We start from the raw sequence: 15,360 nt of genomic DNA on the forward strand, positions 1-15,360 counted from the left end.
AGCAAATTTTATATTTGTTACCATTGTCTATAGTAGTAGTAGTACATCTGCTGTTTGTTTGTCATTGTTATGTTTTGTTTGTTTTTGGTTCATTGTAGTACTGTCGTGATTTTTAATAATAAACTTTAATTAAAAATAATACTAATAATACTCAGAGAGTGGTGTTTTTAGATGGAAGGCTTGCCAAGGCTCCTCACTGTGTTCCTCATAGAACACATCCTGGAAAACTTTCTTGTTTGGAGTAAAATCCCCTATGTAGTTGGCAAATTCTGCAAACTGAGATTTTAAAAAAAGTAATATTTCCAGGCTGTTACAAAGTATAATAAATGTTAGTATTGCTTTTGACATGATAGCCCTGTTTAAATATTTGAAGGGATGTCATGTTTAGGATGGAGTAAACTTGTTTTCTGCAGCTCCAGAGACTAGGACACAGAGCAATAGATGGAAGCTACAGGAAAAGAGATTCCACCTAAATGCTAGGAAGAACTTCCTGACAGTAAGAGCTGTTTGACAGTGGAATACTCTTCCTTGGAGTGCACCGGAATTTAAACAGAGGCCCGATGGCCATCTGTCTGGAGTGCTTTGACTGTGTATTCCTGCATGGCAAGAAGTTGGAGTGGATGGCCCTTGAGGTCCCTTCCAGCTCTAAGATTCTATGATTCTGTATGACCATGAGCCAGTGTGGTATAATGAATTGAGTGTTAGAGTCTGGAAGACCAGGGTTCAAACACCTACTCATCCATGGAAATCCACTAGATGATCTTGGGAATGTCACACCCTCTCAGCTTCACAATAAGGTAACAAAAAAAAACACCCTTGAATAAATCTTACCAAAACAAACCCTGTAATAGGTATGCCTTATGGTCACCAAAAGTTAGAAACTACCTAACGGCACACAACAACAAGAAGTGCTCAGACCTACTCCTTATACCACTTAATTCTGACCCACACACACACAATATTACATGCAATGGGTTTCTTCCATTTCCCTGCTAAGTTTAGATTGGCTGCCTACCTTGCCGACTTTATGTTTCATAGTGCCATGTTCTTGCATGCCACCTTTTCTTTGTTATTTCTTCCTATCCAGATCACTCTGGGCGAAAGCTTCCATGTGCGCACAGTGCCTCACAGTTCACGTTCCATAGTGTCCAACCCTTATGTGGCCGCCCTCTACAAGGAGATGGGTGCCTTCTTCTTTGGTTGCGCTGTGAGCCAGTCACTCACCAACATGGCCAAGCTTGCGGTTGGTCGCCTCCGCCCATACTTTCTGGCTGCATGTCGACCCAATTTTACTCACATCGACTGTTCAGCTGGATACTTGGAAGACTATGTCTGCACTGGTGGGGCATCTGCAGAAAAAGAGGCTAGGTATGTACTACAGAAAAAAACCTCACCCTATTGAAAAGAGGTACATGCTGACTAAAAGTGCTTAACTGTCAGTGACTCTTAGAAAACTAGCAAGTGTCCAGAAGTGGAATATATGGGTTCCACTACCACACCACACCCTCACCACCCATTGTGAAATAGATCAATTTTATGTTTTTATTATTTATTTATTTCCAAGATTTATATCCCGTCTTTCTCCTGCACTGGAATTCAAGGTGGGTTACAATATATTTAAAAATATAAGCTTAAAACATTGAATACAAAATTAAAAATAAACACTACTAACAACTAAAACAGAGATAAAAACATAATACCACTATTCTAAGGGCATTGAGTTTTAAATCATTTTATAAATCTTTGCCACTATGACCATGTTTGCCTGTCATAACAAGCCACAGTGGCTGTTTATTCACATATAGTTTGTTGTGATGTGCCAACACATCTCTGTTAATAAGCCATGGTTTGTTAACAAGCCACAACTTGTAATGTGAACTCATCATTTGTGACTATCTTATGAACTCTGGCTTGTTTAAAGCATGGCTTGTCATTACCTCTGAACTGAGAGTCATGGCTTGTTCCTGGCTGGTTTTCCTAGCTGCCCATCATGAAATAGGAAATAGGAATTAGAATTCCTATATGGGGTGGAGGAGAAGTAATTGGGAAATGGATGGCCATCTGTCGGGGATGCTTTGATTGAGAGTTCCTGCACGGCAGGCGGTTGGACTGGAATGGCCCTTGTGGCCTCTTCCAACTCTAGGATTCTAGGAGAAGACAAACCACAGTTGCTTGGTCATCAGGAATGAAGTACAGAGCTTAAGCAACAAGCCAACACAACCCATAGCTTATTGTGATATGCATACATTCTTTAAGCATGGCTTTATATGTTATTTTCAAGAGCCTTATGGCATGTGTGTGTTTAAATATGCAGTTTTTTTAATAAGATAATTTCTGTTGGTTAGCTAAGTACCAGAGTATCTACACCTTGCAAGAGAGAAACAGACTTTTTAAGAAGGTGCTTGAGGGAGAGCACAGTCTGGGGCACAGATTTCAGGCATTAGCATTATCTAGTCTAGACTAGGTGGACAGACTATGTATATAAATGCCACACTACTCCTGTTGCATCAAAAGAATAGGATAAATAATTAAATTTTGAAAGCAAAAAGGGCATGGTGGGTGATGAGCATAGAACCCATTGCCAACCCCGTCTGAATCTTACCACACCACACCAGCCTCTCTCTTGCTTGGTGCTTTTCTTGATGCTAGGACTCTAGTAAAGATTTGTGCAGGTTTTCTGTTAGCAGACTAGGCCAGAGGAAAGAGAAAGATGAAAGGAAAGGCAGACCAATATGTGGCTGATAAACAAGATCAAAGGTAGTCCTCCATTAGAAAACAATGGCCCTATTGTTTCACTGGATCTTGTCAATAGTCTCTCATGACTTAAAATCATAGGCAACCAGCTCCCCCACCCCACCCCACTCCACACAGCCATCACTAAACATTGATCTCAGGCATTGAGCTGACACCCTTCAGATGGGTTGCAGTACAACTCTCATCACTCCCAACCAGGCAAATGAGAGTTATAGTCCAGCATAACATGACGGTTGCTTTGTTGAGAAAGGCTTTCCAAAACCAAACAGGACCTTCACTCTTAACTTGAGTCTTCATTTATCAAACCTAGTAGCACCCTAAATGTCATTGCAACAAATGAGGTTTAAGTAAACAACAATGCCTTCATTTCATGGAGACTTGTACTTTCTCTGGATTGTGCCCTCTTTGAATAAGCACCAAGTCAGTATCAGACAGTGAGAAGCTGGAGTGAGGAGTGTCTGGGCTAAAAGGTAACTAGATTGTAGGGACTGTGGTATTAGGGTCTTTGGCTTGGATTTTCTAGAATAATGGTCTTGCATATACCATGCTCTGCTCAAATGAAGTGCATCCTTTTCTCTTCCAGAAAATCCTTCTACTCTGGCCATGCCTCCTTTGCAATGTATACTATGGTCTATCTAGTGGTAAGTCCCTCTGCTCACTTTTACAAGGGAAAGGTCTCCAGGGGCTTCTTGAGGTCCTGCTTCTGGCCATCTTGCAAGTCAAACTGGTCTCTTGCCTATGCAAGTAGCCACATGACTGGTCCAAAAGAAGCAGCTATCTGTGTCATGAGTATAGTTTGCCCTTTGGAATAGCCTCCATCCAGCTGAGTTTCACTTTATCCCTTGCCATGTGTGGTTGAGACACCATTCAGAATGGTGGGGAAATAGTAAGGAAACATGACTGTTTCACCAAGCTATAACAGCACTTCTGTGAAGGCCGATGGTGTATTTTATTAATATTCCTTTTCTCTTAATTAAAATTTGCATTTCAGCTACATTACTTGGTCATTCTGCCCCAACCAGATGTTCTGGACAACAAGTCCAATCATCAGCTGGCTGGGGACCATCGTATTAATGGTTCTTCACATATGTGAAGTTGAAGACTGTCATGGCTGGCATCCATAGTTTTTCTTCAGAGAACATTCTCTGAAGATGCCAGTCACAGATGCTGGCAAAACGTCAGGAATAAACTCTTCTAGAACATGGCCACATAGCCCGAAAAACCCACATAGTTCATCATAATATGGTTCATCTAGATTTTCAGTGGCTAGATATTTTGATGAACTCTCTTTCAAAACTGAGGTGAGGGAGGTGGCTGTTTGCCATTCAGGCCTAGTCAGGGAGCACATCCATCTCAGATACCTAATGTGGATACTAGACCTTTGCTTTTTGAAGAGAACTTTGGGGACAGTAGTTTGGAGGAGACTGTTCAGAGTTAACAGATCAGAGCTTCTTCCCGAGACTACAATTGCCAAGGTGCATTGGGAAAAATCATGCCATTTTGAACAAGTGGGGTGGGGAGAATGGCTATAAGTTGCAATATAACTATAGACTTGGGTTGAAGGGTTATGGAAGGGGGAGAGGGCAGGTCAAAGTCAGCTTTGGGAGTCCCTGGAGCTTTTCCATCAAGGCAGAAAAACATGATTGGGTTAGTGAATTTCCATTGCTTCCTAAGCTACCTAAACATGGTTCACAAGGAAGAAATCCCTCTTATCTGGCCTCTGGTGAATTGCTGACACTATCTTGCTTATGGAAGGCATTGTGGAGGGATACTTTTCAAAAGCGTGTGTGTGTGTACTGCTAGAGTTGGGTTTGCTCAGGTTTTACGCTCATCCTCTGGCTTTCTGCAATGAAATACCTTACTGGGGTGGCAGCTATGTCCTTTTTCTAGTGCTTGTGCAAGAAACTGTGCATTTAATGCTGAGGTAGAATGAAATGTTGCCTTCCATGTTGTATGTCTGGTTCATTCTGAGCTGCTGAAAACATAATGGCTCTAAAAATTGCACTGTTCCAGATCAGAGGTGGGAATTCTGCAGCCACCCAGTTGTTTTTGAACAGTAAATTGTATCTGTCTTTAGCCAGAGTAGCAGGTGGTGAGGGGTTGGGTGTGTACACCTCAGGGATGCCTTAGCTGTGGATTCCTTCACTGGCTTGGGTTTGGACTACATGCCCCTGAAGGTCTCTTCCAGCTCTGTGAGTCTGTGATGCTGGAAGTTGTAGTTCAGCAACATCTGAAGGATAACACTACTTCCTATTCCTCTTTTAGAACAGCCAGCCAGCTGGCTGGGTATGATGGGAATTGGAGTTGCCTTTGCTGAGATTAGTTGTTCTAGTATATCTTAAATCAGATGTTTACTATTTACTATTTAATATTTCCTTTAATAAAAAGGAATTCAAAACAGCACATAACCAACTTGTATTTGTGCATTTTGAACAGTAATGGAAAAACTTTTTGGATGGGTGAGGTGGCATGAAAATAAGCCCTATTATTTGTGAAACCTTTTTTGTTGTTTAAAACAAATAAGGGTAAGAGATGTTACTTTTTTTTTCTTTCTTCTTCTTCTTCTTCGTTTTTTGTTTTGGATTACAGCTCCCAAAATTTCCAAGCTAACATGGGTGTTCAGGTCCTAAAAATAACTACCATATATACTCAACTATAAGTCGTCCTCATGTATAAATCAAGGACAAGTTATGGGACCAAAAGTATGGATTTTGATATGACCCATGGATAAGTCAAGGGTAAAACCTAGGGATTTGTAACAAAGGATCTAAAGGATGAAGCAAAATAAAACAATGCCCAGAATACTTAGAAAATCCATCAGACATAGCTGTTTGTGCTCACCCTAAAGGTTGGATGAATGAGAGAATGGATGGAGGTCAATGCTTCTAGGACAGGTTTTGCTCTTGTCTTTCACCAGGGGATGGCTCCTTTTTTAAAGAGTTAAAGTACAGTACTAACATTGAACTATGGATAAGTCAACTCTTGGGATAATTTTTTGACCAAAAATTCTAGACTTATATATAAGTATATACAATATGCAAAGGGATCTTGTAGCACCTTTGAGACTAACTGAAAGAAAGAAGTTGGTAACATGAGTTTATGTAGACTTCAACCTACTTCATCAGATGCATGTTAGCATATACAGTACTCCAAGCTCCAGAACAGAACTCTTCCTGTTCCTTCCTGTGAAATCCTGGACGATGTGTGTACTGTATTTATTCCTCCAGCTCTTAAGAGGAAAGTGGAATAGATTGCTGTGAATGGGATCCAGGAATTTTGGCTCCAGGTGCAGTTCCTCCCTGGAGTCTGCAGACGTACCTTGGTTCTCTTCTCTGCTGCAGTTTCCTCATGTGCAATATGGCAGGTGTTGATTGATATCTCCCTCCCAAGGGCTTCATAATGGCTTAATAATTGCTTAGTGGCTGGGGAAAGCCTTTGGGGGTAGTCACAGTACAGCCCTAGTAGCTTGTGGGAAAATACTTTGGGCGGTATCGTGACAGACAAAATTGAGAGCAAGTTCTTTTAGGGCTCTTTGTGAGGCTTGAGCTCATCTTGCCTATTCCTAGTTCTCTTCTGTTTGCTGTCATTGTGACTGGTAAGAATCTGATGGACATGGTGTCATTTACCATCCTATTTTTAGAAGAAAGACTATCCTCCTATTCACCCTATTCTGGAAGCCTCTGGTGCCAGGGTGTGACTGGGAGGGATAGAGAGAGAGATGTGTATGCAAGATTCAGGCTGGCTGGTTTTCCCAAAAACCTAGTATGTAATTCCCACTACCAGTGTTTGTGACACTAGAAAAAATGTTAAGCAACTCAGGATGAGTCTGCCAAGATTGGAATGATAGCCTGAGTTCATGGCAGAGACCAGATCTGAAGTGCAGACTTCCTAATTCACAATTCATTCTCTTCACTATTGTACTATGGATGCCCTCAAGACTTTGCTAGAAAAGTCTAGGGAATCTATCCACGCATAGTTCAGGAGTGGAGTGATTTTGTTTTACATTAGGAGTCTAAAACAGGAGTGTGGGTGAGAGTTGCCCTCCAGATCTTGAACTGCAACTCCCATCAACCCTTAGAATTGGCTTTTCTAGTTTCCATCTGATAAGGGTTGCTGTCCAACATCTGGAAGGCCACAGGTTACCCACCTTCTCATTTAGAAGAAATACATTTATAAAATAGATGCATAGATACATCTGATGGAGCCAGCAATTATTTATTATCCTTTTTGCATGTTTCCCTTCTTCCTAGGAGCCAGAGACAGTGGATGTGCAGCGCAGGCTTATATCATTTTAGTCCTATCATAAACTTGAAAGGTAGATTAGGCTGGGTGATACTAGTGACCAGTGTAGGGTTACCCAGTGGGATTCGTGGTTGAATGGAGATCCCAACCAAGTCTTCCCTGCCCCTGGTTTGCCCCTGTGCAGTACTGGATTTTTGGCTTTGGCTTTCATTCCTTAAGAAAGGTCATACCACTACAAATGTTTAAAGTCTTTGATGGTTCAGGACGACTCTTTATCAGTGTGGCTACTTTTTTGAAATTTGTCCCCTCATTGTTGGTTAAACATCCATCTTTGGAAAAGTTACTTTATAGGTTACAATGCCCAGTGTCCCTGAGCCTGATGGCCAGTGGCTGTGTTGGATGGAGAATTCTGGGAGCTGGTTCAAAATAGTAAATTTTCCAAGCCCTGCTAAATGTTCCTTGCACCCTAGTAAACAGGAACCCACCCAGCCATTTAATTTCCCTTTTCCCTATAACTGTCTTGCATGCCTCTTTGAAAACTGTAGAAGACCTGTGGGCCCTTAGAGTGGAAAGCCTGTTTATTATGTCTCTGCCTTCTATCAGACAGCCTTGGGTCCAAACAGATTGGCAAAGCTGTCTGCAGCCCTTCCAGACTCTGACACTTTTTCTCTTCTTCTTCTTCCTTCAGTTTTACCTGCAGGCCCGGTTTACATGGCAAGGTGCACGAATGCTGCGCCCATTGGTCCAGTTTGTGCTCCTCATGGTGGCAGTGTACACGGGGCTGACCCGCATCTCTGACTATCGGCACCATCCATCGGATGTGGTTGTGGGACTGGTGCAAGGGGCACTCGTGGCCTACTGGGTGGTGAGTTGCTGTCTGTCCATCTGGTTCTCCTCTCATCCATATCCCCATCCTCATCCTGGTGGGTTGTAATATGGTCGGGCAGGAAGGTACTATTTCACCTTTTGTTGCAAGATTTTAGGAATTGAGGGGAGACTGAGGTAGATCTTGGGAGACTGATTGCTACTTTTAAATATCTGAAGGGATGTAATGAAGAAGTGGAAGTGAGTTTGTTTTCTGCTCCTCCAGAGATTAGGGAAGCATCTACAATGGGCCCCTGCATTCTTTGGGTTAGGGACACAGGATCCCCCTGCAAGTGGAAAAAACATGAATAAAAAACACTATTTTTTAATCTGAGAGAACTCTTCTTTAGGAATCTCTAGGTCCTTCACCACATAGTCAACATCTACCAGAGATTGAGAAGTGTTTTCTCTAGAAATCTCCAGGTCCTCCAGTGCATCTTTTAGTGGACATTGGCCATAGAGTCATGCAGGAGGACCTAGAGATTCCTAGAGAGAATATATTAATTAAATCCATGAATAATCAAAGCCACAAATGTGGAGGGACTTTAGCCTTCTCTGCCAAAGAGTGCTGGTGCCTCACTACACTACAAATCCCGGGATTCTGTAGAATGGAGCCATGGCAGTTAAAGTGGTGTAAAACATTTTTATTTCTATAGTATAGATGCACCCATGAACATGAATCAATTAATTTAAATTACAAAGAAATCCCACCTAAACATTAGGAATAACTTTTTTACTATAAGCTGTCCACAGTGAAAAAGCTTCTGGAGGTGGCTGACTTTCTTTCTTTGGAGGTCTTTAAGCAAAATGTGAATGAATATCTTTTAGGAGCAGTGCAGATGTATATTTCTGCCTGGTAGAGGGTCACTTCCAACTTTAAGCTTCTGTGATTCTCTGTGACACTTGACTCTTTACTATGTTCTCCACTAGGAGAAGCAAGAGTGTGGATTGCTCAATTCTTCTCATATCAGCCCTATAATTAAAGAAAGAAAAATTCCCTGTAGATTTTAATCTGGACCTGAGCTGCAATATTATTATTATTCCTAGTTTAAAAGAGAAATCTCATTTCTGTGCCAAGATGACATAGAATCCATGACAAGAAAAGCAGGATTCTGTACCATACATAAATTATGCAGAGTGAGTGTATTTACATCATGTCATTTTGCATACTATATTCCACTAGTCATTGGGAAGGGCAATGTGCCTTACCCTCTGACCTCTGCTAATCTTATTCAGCAGTGTCTCATCTTCTGTGACTTCAGCAGGTATTCTCCTCACATACAGAGACATCATGTGTCCAATGATAAAAGGAGGTTAAGAAAGCTGACTTATTATTATTATTATTATTATTATTATTATTATTATTATTATTTACATCCCGCCTTTTCTCAAAGGACTCATAAGCAAGCAAGTTGGAATTCTGTAGAGGGTGAATTAATTCTATGGCCAGTTCTGCTCAAATATGGAAGCACAGAATCATACATAACTAGAGTGTGGCAGGAGTTATTAGTTTTGGACTCTGCTTCCTAGGATACTTCAACCAGAATGGTCAGTGGTTGGGGGTTCTGGGAGTAGTTATGTAAAGAAATAACTTTTCCAAGCTGTACATCCAACCTTGCCTCTAAATCTAGTTGTGGAGACGAACACTGGCATGTTATTTTACATCTGACCAGTGCTGCAAATAAATAGTGTACTGTGTGTCTACTGGCAACATAAGAACTTACATCTTGGCCCATCATCCTGTCTCTGAGACTTGTCAGCTACGTAGATGTTTCCAAGATGCCCAGAAATAGAACAGTAGTGGCCTCACTCCATAGTTTGGACATCAGCATCTTAGATTCAGAGGGATGTTACCTCTTATCACTGAGCATATATCTGGCCTACCCTTCATGCATCTATTGACCCTCTTTGAAGGCTGTCTAAGCAAGTGGTCATCACTACATCTCATAACAGTGATTTCTTTTAAGTCAGAACGTAGGCAATTTTTCGCCGAACAGCTGTTGTTACAACTTCCATAACCAGTGCTCAGGGATCAGAGGAGTTGCATTACACCAACCTCTGCAGTGCCACCTGTTCCTCACCTAGGGTTGCCTGATCTCAAGGTATGGGCTGGTTTCTCTCCTCCCATTCTCAGGGCAAAGAGGAAGAATCTCAGAATGAGAGTGATTCCTTGAAATGTATGTGTAAGAGTATGTCTGCATTTTCCTATTCATTTAAATTGATAATTTTTATTTGAATGGATATGAAACTAGGGATAATGCCTAATGTATTATGCTTAATCACATCACTAGGGAATCCCCATTGTAATATCCCACCTATGACATCACCACAGCCTGCCTCCTGTGACATCACAGGGAGTCTCCCTCGTTCTCAGATTTTAGCTTTGAAATCTCAATACTGTATCTGGGATGAGCCTAATCTGGCAACCCTATTTTCATCTCTTGGGCAAAGGTGACTTTTTTCTCTTTTTTATATCATACGTCTTATGCCACTCTTTTTCTTTGGGTAGACCCTGAATGAGTTCTGTTTTAACTTTAAATTGGGGGGGGGGAGAAATTATGACTTCTAATCTGTATCATTCATACTTTGGTAAATGTCTGTTTTGTTCCCCTCTGCCACAATCATCATTTTTATTTTCTCCTAAACTAAAAGGCTGCAAACAGAATGAATTCTGTCCTTGAATGTCCTTTTCTGTTCCGCTTTTTCTTGCTCAGCCGCAGTCAGACTAGAGTTGAGATGGGGGATTTGAGATATAAAGAGACATAGAAAGGATCTGTTCTGTGAAGGTGAGCTGGGATTTGGTGCAAGCCGTCAGGAAATAACTAAGGAAACACACACCCCTTGCCAGCATTGTGTGCAGACGGCCTGGGAGGAAATCCTTCAGTTTCCTACATCGACTATTCCATCCCCACCCATCTGCCTGGGAAAAAGCAAAGGGCACAGGCAGAACTGTGGGGTGTGTGGAGCAGCTGCTGAGAGATTTTCTTGCTGCTATACAGCATTTGCACTCCTGGTCTCCTTGAATAGCATTGAGGAATCCAAACTATTGGTAACCTTATCCATCGCTTTGATGGAGGAGGAATGGGTTCCTCAAGGAGCATTGAAAGTGAGTGGATATGATGAGATAGGTAGTACATGCAAAAGGTTCAGTAATGATATGGGAATATTGCCATCAAGAGTTTTTTGTTAAACCTGCCCCTGCCCCAGACCATGTTTGTAGAACACTGCCCAGGGAGTTGGGAGCGATGTCTAACTTTCAAAAAGGAGAGAAGATGTAGGGGAATTGATTTTTTATTTTGTACTACAGCTTGCAGATTTTCCAAACAAGCATGGCCAGTGGCTTTGCTGTCTAGAGCAGCGGTTCTCAACCTGTGGGTCACAACCCCTTTGGGGGTCGAACAACCCTTTCACAGGGGTCACCTAAGACCATCGGAAAAGACCATCGGAACTGAGACCATCAGTTGCCGGTCACCACAACATGAGGAACTGTATTAAAGGGTCTCGTCATTAGGAAGGTTTAGAACCACTGGTCTAGAGGATTCTGGGTCATGCAGTCCAAAGGAGTAAGGTTTCCAAATTGTGCAGAGGGGAGACCTCTGAAAAGAAACCTTGCTCCTTCTATATATGTATACCTATTCTATGTATGTGGGAAGAGGCTCACTGGTGAGGGAAAAGGGCCTTCTGCCCATGCTTGGAGGTACGTTTTGAAATATTCATGTTTTGTCTAAAGAATATGTGAAGCTCAGAGATGAGAGGGGTGAGTGTTGAGCAGCCATATCAGAAGAAGAAGTTAAATAAATGATTATTTAGAGCAGGGAGTTGATTTCAGATGGTGAGGTAGATTCTTCCCCCTCATGGCACAAACAAAGGAGAAAAGCTGCTAGCCATAACATTAAATGGAATTGATTAATTCAATCAGTTTTATGCAAAATAAACAGGTGTGCACCAAAATTTGCTAAATTTACATGATTGATTTTGACTGGACATGTGGGTTTTCTTTTTTTTTAAAAAAAAAAAAGTACACACAATCCTGCTAAAAATACCAGAGCACTGTCTTTGGTTTGGGAAGTCAGATGAAATTCTGAATAATGTTGCTAGTAGCTGAGAATTGGATTGTTATTTTGACTGTTATGAGCTCTGTTCTCATTGCCAACATTTATATCAGGACTAAGTAACCTGTGGCTATCCAGCTTTTGTTGGATTGCAACTCCCATCAGCCTAGCCAGCATTGCCAGTTCTGAAACTTCATGACAGCTGACATCCAGCATCATCTGGAGAGCCACAAGTTGCTCTCCTCTGGTTTATGTGCTTCTTTCTTGCATTCATAAATATTTCACAAGGAAATACTGACTTGCAACAGACATGCAAAGTTGTCTGGTAGTATTATTATTCTCTTATTGAAGATGGGATGGGTCCAGAGGGGTGTCAGGTAGCACTGAGGCTGAGAGATAATAATGGGTTTCTTCAGCCCCATGTATTTACTAGTGGCCAGGATAAGATTTGAACAAAACATTTTGGTGAGTTTTAACTCAGTCTTATGGCTACTCTACTATGCAAGATCTTGGGTGGGTGCAGCACAGGGTGAATGTCCCCCCAAAAAACCACAAGCATGTTCCCTAGTGAGAGTTGGCATCAATCATATACCCTTATCAGATGAGTGTGGAACTGGGGGTCTTCTGCACTGGGCGATCGAATTCGCGTCATAACGCAATGTACTGTCATACCTGGGAGTCCTTCCGCATTGGCAGATTCAAATTGGCCAATCCGCTTCGTGCGAAGTGCATTCAGTGCAAGATGTATTGTCAACCGGAGCTCAAATGCGGTTTGCGCATTCGTATCGGCCGCCTCCACTGCTCAGTGGTGCCCTGCATGGGTTGCGACCTTAAACGTTTCCGGGGTGAAGGGGAGTACTCATGACAGCCCGGTAAACAGCTGGAGAGCCAGCTCATGCACATTAACAATCGCGATACAACTGCCTTACTGTTTCCTCTCTACATTCTGCTTGGTTTTAACGTAACCATGACTTCCCTTGCAACAAATTAGCAATGCCCGGTTTGCGTGTGTGTGTGTGTGATGTGTGTGAATATGTATTCTGGGGGGGGGGGGAGCAGTTCCAGCGGCTGTCAAAGAGGCTGGATGGCCATCTAATCAATGGGGATGCTTTGATTAAGAGTTCCTGCATGCAGAAGGAGGTTGGACTGGATGGCCTTTTTGGTCGGTGATTCCAGGGCTTCCTCTTCCTCCTCCCGCTGGATCCGCCTGGCTGCATCCAGCGCTGATCGCGTGATGGCTTCATGGCTCATGACCTGGTGATCCCAGGCAGGGAACAGGCGCGGGGCCTAGAATCGCGGCGATCGCCGCCATTCCACGGCCTCTTCCTCCTCCTCCCGGCTTGAGAGGCAGCCTAGGCTGGCTCCCAAACCGGGAGGAGGAGGCTGCTGGAACGCGATTCCAGCGGCCCCCGCGCCTCTTCCCTGCCTGGGATGCAGCCAGGGATGCCTCTCAGCCGGGAGGAGGAGGAGGAGGCCGCTGGAACCGCCCCCCCTGCTTCCCTGGAACCGGCAAGAGGAAAGCCCACCAGAAGTAAAATTGGAATCTGGGGGTCTTGCGACGGAGTTCAGGACTGGGATTCATACCAGACCCATTCGCACTGAGATCGAACAGAGAAAAAATCCGGATATCGCCAATCCCCTATCAGCGCACTGGCCAACATGCTCAAAAAAGGAGCCAAGTACGCAAATTCAGTCGCAGCTGCGCATTCACGTGAGTGCGGATTGGGCCATTCGAATGCTGGTATGATGGTACTTTGCGAAATAACACGAATTCGAACCACCCAGTGCGCAAAACCCCCAGTTCCACACTCATCTGATAAGGGCCATAGACACAGAACTAGGATTGGCAGAGTTGGATGCTCATATCTGCAATGGCCTGTGAACTATCACATCTCAGGGGCTGTGTGGGAAAGGGAGGCAGGACCAATTCTCATGTGATGTTCTTTCTCTTCTTTCTATTTCTAGGCCTTTCACATTTCCAGCATGTTTCATTGCAAACACCATCCATGCCCTCCACCATCCACAATCTTGGTCACCGCCAGCTCAGATTGCCACACTGATTGCTAGGGACATGCTCACAGACTTAGTGGGCAGGGGACTAAATCAACTGTGCCATTGTTGCTCCACATTCACTGCCATGTTGAGCACCAGAGTGGGACACCCATTGCCTGGATGCTTACTGGGGTCCATTAGAAATCTTTGCTCACTGCTGTGCCAACCTTCGCTGCGACATCTCTTGCTGGGTGCTCCAAGGGGTAATGGGATTTGGTGCCTTCTTGGGAAATTGGGGCACCTTTGCACCAACACCAAAGATTATTCCATCCTCTCAGTGTGACACCTGGCAGCCCGGCTTTGGATTTGGACATAAGACCACTCCTCTCTTCCCCTCCATGAAAGGACACCACATCCACATCACCACTGCCGGGATGGGCTTCCTTCTTAGACAGCGCTCCCAGAGGAAACTCAAGAAGGAAATGCCATCTTTTTTTAGTGTTTTTTTTTAAATAGTATTATTGTTCAGGAAGACCTGCCCTTCCTCCTCACTGGGTTTGGAAATGATCTCACTCTTGAAGTAATATGCACACAGACTGTTTTTCAAGGAACAGGACTGACAGTTGTGGAGAATTCAGGGCCTGCTACTCCAGTGGTGGGTCCTTGCTGTTCGAAGGGCAGTTGTGTCTCTTGCCGGAACGTATACATGAAGGAATGAACCACATATTCTGCAGGTGAAGAAAGGAGGAGTGTGCCTGGAAAATCACAGAGTAGGCCCAATGGATTCCTGCCAGTATGCTGCTGCTGTGTTCAGATACCTCCTGCAAGTATCTCACACCCCCTTGCCTCTTCCACCACCACCTCATAATGTGAATGGGATTTTTTTAATATATAATATATAATAAATGGTACTGACAATCATCAGTTTTATTAGCTGCCACTTAGTAAAGGGTGGGCCAAGCAGGTTGGGAGTGCCACATAGACTGCTTCGGACCACAGGACGTTCCTCCTAGCCAAGGATGCTTTGTGCCAAACTACTGGCATTGGCTGGTTTGAGTTCCTTGTGCTTCCACTTAAATAGAATGTTAATGTTTGACACAGAATAAGATCCTGAAATGCTTAGCTTTCATTTTTTAAAAATGTGTGCTTCTTATTCCTTCTCATTGTGAAGTTCTGTATCTTCTACCTCCAGTTGTGTTTTTCTCTATAGTCACTTCTCTCTTTGAAACCACTTTGCAGCCACTGGAGAACTGTTTTGGAATAGATGCAGTGAACAGAGTAAGAGTGATCTCAGTTATTTCACTCTTGGCCTTGTAGTAGTCAGAATGGCATCATCCATGTACAAGAGGGAACAGGCTTGGGGAAACCACAAGGTTTTGCAGAAGTGCATAAAATTATTTAGGGAAAATAAAAACCCTAAGTAGGGCTTAGATGGGCAAAGTGATCCCCCAAAACA

The 15,360-nt window shown here is 43.2% G+C and overlaps 1 protein-coding gene across 1 annotated transcript in view; it reads left to right on the forward strand.

The window, feature by feature from the left end:
* The window catches only part of LOC121922711 (phospholipid phosphatase 3-like), a 40,557-nt gene extending 25,500 nt beyond the window's left edge, over positions 1–15,057 (forward strand). The window contains exons 3-6 of the mRNA XM_042452434.1: positions 1,088–1,368; positions 3,338–3,395; positions 7,685–7,861; positions 13,878–15,057. Coding sequence (XP_042308368.1) covers positions 1,088–1,368; positions 3,338–3,395; positions 7,685–7,861; positions 13,878–13,979 — 618 coding nt within the window. The 3' untranslated portion in view covers positions 13,980–15,057. The remainder of the gene's footprint in view (positions 1–1,087; positions 1,369–3,337; positions 3,396–7,684; positions 7,862–13,877) is intronic.
* The last annotated feature ends 303 nt before the right edge of the window (positions 15,058–15,360 follow it).

The sequence above is a fragment of the Sceloporus undulatus genome, chromosome 2 (genome assembly GCF_019175285.1).
Source record: "Sceloporus undulatus isolate JIND9_A2432 ecotype Alabama chromosome 2, SceUnd_v1.1, whole genome shotgun sequence".
In the NCBI taxonomy this organism is placed as follows: Eukaryota; Metazoa; Chordata; class Lepidosauria; order Squamata; family Phrynosomatidae; genus Sceloporus; species Sceloporus undulatus.